The sequence below is a fragment of the Elephantulus edwardii genome, unplaced genomic scaffold (assembly GCF_000299155.1).
Source record: "Elephantulus edwardii isolate Elephantulus edwardi_28Jun2011 unplaced genomic scaffold, EleEdw1.0 scaffold00026, whole genome shotgun sequence".
NCBI lineage: Eukaryota > Metazoa > Chordata > Mammalia > Macroscelidea > Macroscelididae > Elephantulus > Elephantulus edwardii.
The window spans coordinates 23,291,239-23,302,034 of record NW_006399776.1 but is presented as its reverse complement, the minus strand read 5'-3'; the positions used below and the strand labels follow the sequence as shown (position 1 = coordinate 23,302,034).

The following is a 10,796-nucleotide window of genomic DNA, read 5'->3' as shown; positions in this document are numbered from 1 at the left end:
CAGTGACTGGGGTAATAGGGATGGGTGTGTCAGAGGCGGTGCGGTTGGCGCAGGATAGAGCAGGGTTTAGGGCTGTTGTGCATAGGGTCGCTATGAGTCACAAACGACTCGACGGCACGTAACAACAACAACAACATCACTCCATAGGAATGAATGTCTGAATCATGATCCCCTCCTCCTTTAAAGTCCACGCATATTAAGTCACTCAGCTTTGTGGCCTGGTCAGTCCCTACACTTTTGCACAGACTCTCAGGTGTTAGGGAGCTCTGGTGACATGGTCTGTAGAGTTGCACTGCCAACAGAAGTGGTGGCTCTGGCAGTGTGAACTCACCAGTGTCTCCTCAGGAAAAAAATGGGCAATCTCTGCCCATGTGATTTATAGCCTCAGAAACTCAATGGAGGGTCAGCTGTGAGTTGGCCCTGACTGGACAGCAGTGTGTGAGTGACTCAGATGTTATCGGAGGTTTCAGATGACAACAATAATAACAACCCTGTTGACAGAGTTGATTCTGACTCATAATGACCCTATTTGTCAGAGTGGAACTGTGCCACAGGACTTCTAACGCAAGAAATTTTTTCAGATGCAATCCACACCTGCCTCTTGCTTAGCAGCTGGTGGATTTCAACAGTGTTTAGCTATTAAGCCACCAAAACTCTTTAGATAAAAAATTCACTGTCGTTGAGTCAGGACTGACTCATGGCTGACCCTCTATGGGTTTTCCGAGACTAATCACACAGAAGGTGAATGTCCCTATTTCTCCTACAGAGTTTATGGTAGATTCAAACTGTCAGAAAGATTAGCAATGCTAACCTGCCTTTCGGTTAGCAACTCCCTATGGATTAGGCTGCCAGAGTTCCCTTCAGATAACGGAGGCAACTCAGTTGCTCAGGAAATTTCAAAGTGTAGTGGCCTCTCAAAAAAAAAAAAAGACAAAAATTGGATAGCTTTGAGTACAGTTAAATTATTTTATCCACATGGAGAGAGTCTTTGCCACCATGGATTAATCTCTCTACATTGAGGATAGTATGATGATGAGTTCCTGTTACTTCTTCAGCACCACTTCCTTGATCAGAGTGGTTTCAACAGTGGGCCCAAACACAACAGTAATTTTGAGGATGGGAATGATTAAGGGTCACTGTGAGTTGGAGACACCTCTACGGCACTTAACAAGTCCCTGTAAGAGCTGGGAGGGTAACTGGATAATGATAGGACCCTCTCTTCTCTTATGAAGTCACCTTTCCCTTTCCTACTCCCCATCCTTATCCATTCCATTTTCTAAAATTTCAGGGTAAAGCTTTTGTAGGAGAGAGGCTTCATTTTGCACTCAGAATTGTAGTAGAGGTGTTTCTTTGCATTTCCTTGGATTCTCTCTCTCATAAACTGACTTCCATTCTGCCCTACCCCCACTCCTGACTCAGAAGTATCTTTCTGAGACAAGGAGGGCGGATGAGTTGTCCATCTTTCATAATTCCAAGCCCATAATCAGAGATGCCCAGAGTGACTCATTTAACTCTCTAGGGCAAGCATTTCATTCCCACAGCTGGTTCCTGCCGGCTTTCCAGCCAAACAAGCATGAGTTCCTCCCAGTCCAGTTTTACTGTTTGGTTGACAAGGGAATGACCTCTCCACTGGAAATTCAGAGTTGATGCTGCCTAGAATGTTTCCTTTTCCCCTTTCTCTATTAGGTAAAAACCATTAGTGCACTGTAATAGTCATGATTTAGGACATGGTCCCTATATATTTGGGCTAAAGGATCAAAAGCTTTTAATCTTAAAGCTGAGTGATACAAATGCTTTCTATTGTTTACCCCTATAGTGTTTTTGACAGAAAAAGCAGGAAGGACATCCAACTAGTTTGTTAAGACTGGAGATTATTACTAAATGTAAGGAAGGAGATGATGGAGAGGGAAGATAAATAGATGGCCAATGACCAAAAATGGAGTTCAGCACAAAACCAGAAACGTTTATACTCTGGCAACCATGAAAGAACTCTAGACCTTAAAGTGGACCAATGAAGAATGATAAGTAGGAGTTGTGTGGTTGTTTTTTCCTTTGGGTGGAGGTGGGTGTGTGTGGTAAAATCTGCAGAATAGAGGACAAAGTCTGAATTTGTTCATAAATTATTGTAGCTATATAAGCTATTAAGTGGCCTAAACAGGCAAGAAAACATGATTTCCAAAGACTGACATGAGAACCAAGGAGCCACTGCAGTTAAGATATTGTTCCCAAATTTTAGTCAGAAAATAACTATTGTTCCAAACTTCCCAGGGTGTAGTATAGGATGCTGATATCGTGAAAAGTCTATTATTACATTGCCATTCCTCCCGCCCGCCCACCCCGTGCCCCATGAAAAACCATAGCCTCCAGTGAGCAGGCAGAGGTACAGATCTTTACTAGGGCAGGGAAGAGGGGATGGTAGGTCCCAGTGAGGTGACCCTCTTAAAGCACTTTGGGAACACTTGTCTTGTACCAGCTTGTCTGAGGAAGTAGTAGGGAGCACCGGGGTTATAGGATCCTCAACTTTTTGAGTTGTAAGGCAGATTAACCTCCAAATCAAGCTCACTGTGGCTTTAAGTTACTTTGAACTAACTGCTAGTGGCAAATGGGCCCTCACTTCACAGCAAATGGTACACCACATGTTGTAGCAGTGTGAGCCTGAGAGAACAATTCTACACGATTTTCGATGATTGGTTTTCTGCAAGTAGATCAGCCAGTTTTCCGTACAACCTCCCTGCTTTGAACATCCAGCTGTTCAGTTAGCAGCCTAGCTCTCTAACTAGTTGCGCCACTTAGAGACTCCAGGGTTAGGGAGTGTTCTAACTGGACTTTAATGTTAGGAAGGGAATAAAGGTTTCCTGATAATTTTTCTCAAGGGAAAACAACATGGGGGGGTTAACTGGAGGTCGGGAAGAGTTTAGCAAAGTGTTCGGATCTCTCCTTGGGAAGCCTTGGGAGGTATAGTGACTGGTGCACTTACAGGGTTCGGCGCCGATAGGACGCGGTGGGCCCCCGCGGGACATTGTCCCTGCCCCACGTATCCAATAGCCCACGCAGGAGGCGGCTCAAGGAGCCAATAGACAACTTCAGCAGAGACCCGTACAGCCAATAGCCTACTCAATACGATCCGCCGGTGACCGCCTGCCTGCGTTCACCAATCAGAATTCCAGCTGTCCTGGCACCGCCCCTGAGAGCCCGCCCCACAAACCCGCCCCGCCTCTAACTCGCACGAGCAGGGCCGGGCAAGACGGGCGCGCTCTCGGGGGTGGGGGTGGGGGGGGTCAGTCCTGGTCCAGGCCCTCTGTGCTGGTGGGTTCGGAGAAGGCTGCTCTGGGCAGCAACCCCATTCCCATCCCGGAGGCTCCCTACCCCCTTTTACCCTCTCCCCGCCCAACCCATGGTGAGAGGCTGGGAGCCGCCGCACGGCCCGGACCGCGGTGAGTGATCCCCAGCCCCTTTGACTTCTCCCTTCAGCCCCTGTATGGTGCCCGACCTCCGGAGCCCCGTGCTGGAAGAATTCTAGGTTCAAAGCCGCCGGTACTCTTTTTTTTTTTTTCCTCTGGACTTTGCGGCTCCCTGTTGTACCTAGAGTAGGGTGAGTGGGTGTGTAGGGGGGGGAGGCTGGGTTGGGACGCCCTTGATGAGGGGGGAGGATTGAGATTCGCCTGCTCGCTGGGACTCCTCGCCCCAAGTGTAGCAACTTTTTGTTCTCTGACCCAGTTCGGAGCCTCCTAGACTGCTTGTGAAATGGAGGACAGGAGAAACGCTTCCTTCCCAGGCCTTTACACACCCCCCCCCTTGGCTACTTCCTGGCGACCTCAACAGACGTACCTGGCCTTCTGGGGATCAGTGACCTTTGGGAAGGAACGGTTAACGAGAAACTACCCCTTTTGACCCCTAAACAGCTATACTCAGAAAATTATTCAGGAAAAGTGAGAACTTGAGTCCTCAGGTTCCCGGTGTTGCGTCCTATTCTGAGACTTCTAAACTGAAAGACGACTCAAGATGAACCCTGCTTCGTTATGTGGCAATCAGGGGTTCTTTTACCCTGTGAATCTCCTCGCCATACACTGGAAGCCCATTTATGTTATATGACTAGGGTTGGTAAATGGCAATAATAAAAAGCCAGTTGAAGTTAGGAATTAAAAAAATCAAACAGAACTATGCATACATACCTTAAACATAATTAAAAGTATATTCGTTTCACCAATATTTTGATGTAGAGCCAAGCTGGTTTCTTTGTGTAAGTGACTTGCTGACTGGAGGAGTTCTCAGGTGTCTAGTATAAACTACAAGAGTGATTCTCAAACCTGGCTACACCTCCAGAACCTTTAAAATCGACTGATGCCCATGACCAGTACAAATTAATTAAATCGGAATGAAGAAAAGGAGCCTGGTTTCTTCTTTTTTTTAAACTTCCTTAGGTAATTCTAAAGTGGAATTTGAGATGAAACTACTACACCCAATAATAGATCACTTAGGATTACCAGTTTCAATTTCTTTAAAATGGGGTAATAATTACAGATATTGGAAGCAATCTCAGTACAAACTGAGTTTTTTTAAGATGCCCTCAATATTTTACACATGTATTACTCCTATTTAGATAATTTTTTAAAAATCCTACTTTGTGTCATGTCTGCTAAACATTTGACTTCATTTTCACAAGGTTTATAATGTAGAAAAATTTCCCCCTAAATTTATGTGATTAACTACATTCTGAAAATTCAGGAAAAATACTGGCATAAATGGGTTTGGAATCACATACAGCTGGCCTAAGCACATGGGGCAGTTTGAGGAAGCAGATTTTGTTGCAGTAGGGTCTAAGAAAGTCTACTAACCTCTAACATTTCAGTGCACCATGGATGCCATTCATAATCCATTGGTTCACTAGACTCCAGGCTCAGATGACTATCCCTGCTTTCCATTCCAATTATCCACACCACTGATCCCTTCTAGGGAGCTTTAGTGGCATAGTCTGTGGGGAGTTATGCTGCTCTCCCAATGGTGATTCAAATCCACCAGCGACTCCATGGGAGGAAGATGAGCAGTGTCCCCTCATGTGATTTCCAGCCTCAGAAATTTTTGGAGGATGAGCTCTTGAGTTCATGGCAAGCACTTTGACTTTCACTTTGAATCCCTTCTTAGGCCTATTCATATTGCCTTGAATTTGCCATCCACTCGCCATTCATTTGTATCAAGATGCCTTTACTCATCTTTAAGTGGTTTTCATTTTAAGTTGGAGGATATAAAACCAAGGTTTAAACCTTGGCTTCTGACAGTCTCAAGGAACCAGTTTCTTGACATTATAGATAAATATTTAAGTGTGAATATTAATTTTGAGAGCATAGTCATAACTTTGCAGAGTCCATGTTATCTGATTTCCCTATCTAAGTTGTATATCACCAAGTTCAGACTCTTACAACTGTATCACCGAAACATATTTTAGGCAATATGTCAGTTCTTGGGTTTTGCAAGGTTTTTTTTTCTGTTCTTGTTTTAATATTAGGGAATTTAGCAGTATCATATCTATATTCCCATTTTGCTTATTTTCTATTTTAAGCCACAAGTCTAAACTCAAGCCTAAATTTCTAAAACCTTATATTGTGTGATGAACACCTAAATTGGAAGGCTGAAGTAGCCTATTTTTCTGCTATTTGCCCAAGCCCAGGCATGTGGAAGAGTCTTAAGGGAAAAGAAGAATATTAATAAAAGCTCTTTATTTTATTAGTAACTAAATAGCAATGAGTCGCTGTAGCTATGAGTCGCAGTTGACTCAACTGCATCTAATAAACAACAGGAAGTAGCAGTCAGGCCTATATGGCTAAGTACCTTTTCTTAAAGATTATATTTTTTATAAGAATATAGATTTGGTAGTTATTAAGAGTAGATACACATACATACACCCCCACTTCCTAATGATCTCTGCTCCAGTAGTCTTTTTTTCAGCTTTAAGTCACTACTTTTTCTACCCAACCCAAAATGGAAACATCAGAACATAAGAAACTGGTATATTTATTGTGGTTTTGTTTACTGTAGGACCTACTTGTTATAGTGCTCCAGCTGTAGTTTCCTTCTATTTCAAATCCATATTCTTCTACGGATGTACCAGCTAGATAGCTCCTCCTTAATTTAAGTCATCATTTTGTTTAAGGAAGTTTTCCACAACTTATGTTTGTGTAAGTGAAAATTATGGATATGTAGTACACACAAAATACAATCACTCCTCACTTAACATGATTAAGTTCCAAAGTTCAGGTCATTATGGGACAATGGAGGATGACTACATTATTACATAACAGCCAAAGTATTGAGAATCTTAAGGTTGACACATAACTTTAACCATCACAGCCAATGTTATTCTCATCCTACTCCTTTGAGTTCATTACTGCCATATATGTGAAATTAATGTGCTTAAATAGCTGGATAGTAGATTTGCTCATAAATGTGAGATGTCAGATAATAAGATAGTTAATAAGTGAGGAATAATTATTACTTGTATTACTACGTGCAACATTAAAATATCAAGTTGATGCCACAAGAATCTAAAGACTACCAAATAAATCATGTGAATAAAAGCAAAATGTCCATGTATAGGCCTTTTACTGTGCCTGTTTTGTGTTTCTATATGGCAGTCTTTATCCTTACACTGAAGTGCTTTATTCCTTATGCTACCTTTTTCTCATATCAAACATGTTATTGTCTCTTTATGGGATACTTTATGTGAGGGTAAGTAGATACCAAATATTATAAAATATTCTCCAGCTTGGATTTGAATTTCCTACTGGGTTACACTTTTTAAGTGGTGGTTTAGTACCTGACCATGCAAGCTATTCATCACAGGCCACTCAGCTGTGTCAAGGCTGAACTTGGGGGGGGGAAAGGTAGAACTACCACATTGTTAATGAATCTGGCAATGAAAAAAGATTTATCACCAAATGATGGAATCAATCTCCTAAAGCAGTGTTTTTGGTATTTTTCATTCATTATTGCATATGGTTTTCATAGTTTTAAAGCTGCAAAATACATTCTGAAATTTGTATCCAAATCCCAAAGTATATAAAAAATAACATAGTTAAACAAATTTCCTCTACTATTAGAACTTCTTGTTGTGTACTGTTGGAACCGACCCATAGCTCAAGCAGGTTTTCAGAAGTAGTTAGAACTAGGGCTCTGGAAAAAGTAATTAAAAACTATAATCTGGAAATAGTCCATTTTTGTCCCACTGTTTAGGAGGCTCACTAAGTTTATATTAAAATTATCCTGTGAAGCTGAATGATAAAAATTGCCACTTCTTTAGCCTTCACTTTGTTCTAGGCATCTTGCATCTCCACCACATTTTTCATTTAACGCAAAAGGTAGATATTACCTCCTTTTTCTGATGAACAACTTTAAGACTTAAAGTAACTGATTAACTTGTTCAGAAAAAAAACCTGAACTCTAAAAACTGGCAAACTATAGACAATGCAAAAAGTTTTTTGTGCTGAATTACTAAACACTAACTTAAAAATTGCCTTGGAAGACAGGTCTAGTAATCCACTTGGTTAAAATCTGCAGTCAGAAAAACCCTGTGGAGCAGTTTTACTCTGTCACACATGGAGTGCTATGAGTAAAAATTGAGTCAGAATGGATTGTCTCTTTGGTCTCCAGAGTGCCTGGCACATAGTATATAGGTGCTTGTTAAAAATTCCTCACATGTATTTTCACACATGTGGAAAAGAGAAAAATTCACCCAAAATGACGCAGCTGGTAAGTGGCAGAGTTGGGATTCAAATTCACAGGTCTACTATTACTCTACCATGCCATGCTACTTCTATGTACCCTCTGTGGTTCACATCCTCTGTTGCTTTTAGGACGTGAAAAAATCTTCCATTTGTAAGATTTGCTTGTTAAAAAGAGAATGGTGACACACATTAAAATATTTCTGAATTTTTTTAATCATAAAATTCATTGCTCCTAATTTTCTGGGCTTGCTATTTCTCAGTTCATCTTGTAGCATATAAAAGGATCCTCTCATTCCTAAGAGGTCAGACGTAATAATCATAAATGTAGATGGAATCTTTAAACGTAGATGGTATTCACCCAAGAGTAATGGGTGACAGGTGTGCTAAAGGGTCTCTAATGCCCACACAGGGAACTGAGTTAAAATTCTGTCAGAATTATTTTGGGAAATGACTTGAACAGGCATTTCCGTAATGAAGCATAGTCAGAGGCCATCCTTGTAGTCCTCACATCCACAGCCCTAGGAATCGTGGTGGTGAGTTGCTTGTAGAAGCTGGTCACTATTTACAATAGGTATGTCCACCTGCATTTGAGAAGCTGGGCTGAAGAGATAAGAGCAGCAGGCCTTTGGCCCTGTGTTGTAAGGGGCTGTTAAAAGTCTGAGGGAGCTTTCTGTGCTCCCTAGAGAGAGGCGGAGCAGCTGGAAGAGACAAAGGCTGGGGGAGGGGATAACCTTTGTTCAAGGGCTCTTTCTCCATCTTCACGTGACCAAAACCCCGGGGAGTGAGCCCTATTTATTCCAGAGCTCGGACCTATCTTGCATCCAGAGAGATGGGTTTATGGTTTAAAAAGTATCATCGTTCCCCTCCCCCAACACTCACTCTACTACCAATTTATTAAGAGAAAAATGGGTCAGGGACTAGCAAAAGAACTGCTTGCTGTTCCAAGAACTTAGAGGATGAGAATTGGAGAATAAATTCCAGAAGTGAAGCTGAAGTAGGATGTAACAGCTATACTAGGGTGCTTTCCTCCTTAATCACCAAAGGCAGTTTTTTTGGGGAGGTGAAATATTCCCCTAAAATGTGACTCGGAGTAACTTAACTGGTATGGACTTCTGTTTTTTCATAAGTTCTGATCACTTCCTTAGGTTAAAATTAAATGAGAAATGAGTAAAATGCTTTAAAAGCAAATCAACTTCATACAAATAGAAAGTTGACTGGTATCCAGTTGTTTATATGGTAGAAACTAGTCCAAGTACTAAAAAGGAGCCCTCAGTGACTGAGCTGTTTCTCTTCTTATTACAGCTATCTCTGACGGGCACAAATCAGAAAACACCATGCCTCCCAATAAAGAGGCCAGCAGTCTTAATAGCTCCCCAGCGGGCCTCATCTGCCTCCCTCCAATCTCTGAGGAGCTACAGCTTGTGTGGACCCAGGCAGCCCAGACCAGTGAGCTGGATGAAAATGAACACTTGCTACAAACCTTCAGCTACTTTCCCTACCCTAGTCTAGCAGACATTGCCCTTCTCTGCTTACGTTATGGGCTACAGATGGAGAAAGTTAAGACTTGGTTCATGGCCCAGCGCCTTCGCTGTGGCATTAGCTGGTCATCTGAGGAAATAGAAGAGACTCGAGCTCGAGTCGTCTACCATCGGGACCAACTCCATTTCAGATCTCTTCTTTCCTTTACTCATCATGCAGGGCGGCCCCCAGAGGAAGGGTCTCCTCTTAGCGAACCCACCCAGAAGAAAGGATTGAAAGCGGAGCCTGAGGAATCTTCTCAGATACCACCAAGGCCACTGAGTCACCAGAAAGTAAAAGAACCCTTGATGGCCCATGGCAGTGGGGCATTCCCTCACCAATTAGATTTTTGGCAGGATCTTCAAAGTAGTGGCGCCTCTAAAGAGCAGGCAGGTAGGGGTCCTGACCAGTCACATGGCATAGGTACTGCTTCCTGGAACAACGCCATTGCTTCTCACCAGGCATGCACTCGTGAGAAGCCCTCACCATTCTCCTTACTTGCCAGTACTTGTAAGAAGGAGTTGGCATCTAGTGTGACTCCTTCCTCTTCCTCTACCTCTTCCTCCTCTTTCCAGGTACTAGCTAATGGAGCTACTGCTGCTTCTAAACCCCTCCTGGGCTGTGTCCCTCAGTCCCTGTCACCTAATGAGCAGGCATTACCCCCACATCTGGAGCCAGCCTGGCCCCAGGGCCTTCAGCATAACTCAGTACCAGGTAGGGCTGGCCCTGTGGAATACCTTTCTCCTGATGTGCAACGCCACCAGCGAAAAACCAAGCGAAAAACCAAAGAGCAGCTGGCTATTCTCAAATCCTTTTTTTTACAGTGCCAATGGGCACGGCGTGAGGATTATCATAAATTAGAACAGATCACTGGTTTGCCTCGGTCTGAGATTATTCAGTGGTTTGGTGACACGCGTTATGCTTTGAAGCATGGGCAACTGAAGTGGTTTCGGGACAACGTAGTACCTGGTGCCCCTACTTTCCAGGACACAGCAATTTCCACACCATTGCCATCAGCCCGCTCCTTGAATGAATGGGCTGATACACCACCTCTGCCCATCCCCCCACCTCCGCCGGATATACAGCCCTTGGAAAAGTACTGGGCAGCTCATCACCAACTACAGGAAAGAGACATCCCTCAGTTGAGTCAAGCATCAAGACTCAGCACCCAGCAGGTACTAGACTGGTTTGCCTCTCGATTACCTGAGCCGGCTGAGGTGGTGGTTTGTCTAGATGAAGAAGAGGAAGAAGAGGAGGAGGAATTGCCAGAAGATGATGGGGCTGAAGAGGAGGAGGAGGAAGAGGAGGAGGAAGATGACGATGATGATGTGATTATACAGGACTGAGGGAGGGCTGGGAAAGAGGACTTTTATGAAAAGACTAGTAACTTTAAACAAAGAACCCACTTTTTAAATTACCTTGTGGCAAAGAATTGAGAAGTTTTGTGTTCTTGGTGACAAAGGGATGTAGCATGGGTGGATCTGGGAGGATGATCACAGGGCATAAAATGAGGTGGGGATTGGATGGACAGAAATCCATACTTCAACAAAGTGGTAAAGA

The 10,796-nt window shown here is 43.1% G+C and overlaps 1 protein-coding gene across 1 annotated transcript; it reads left to right on the top strand.

The window, feature by feature from the left end:
• The first annotated feature begins 3,394 nt into the window (after window positions 1-3,394).
• On the top strand, window positions 3,395-10,582 carry HOMEZ (homeobox and leucine zipper encoding). Its single transcript, XM_006883143.1, has 2 exons — window positions 3,395-3,434; window positions 9,021-10,582. The coding sequence occupies exons 1-2, from the start codon at window positions 3,395-3,397 to the stop codon at window positions 10,580-10,582; spliced, it is 1,602 nt and encodes a 533-aa protein (XP_006883205.1).
• The last annotated feature ends 214 nt before the right edge of the window (window positions 10,583-10,796 follow it).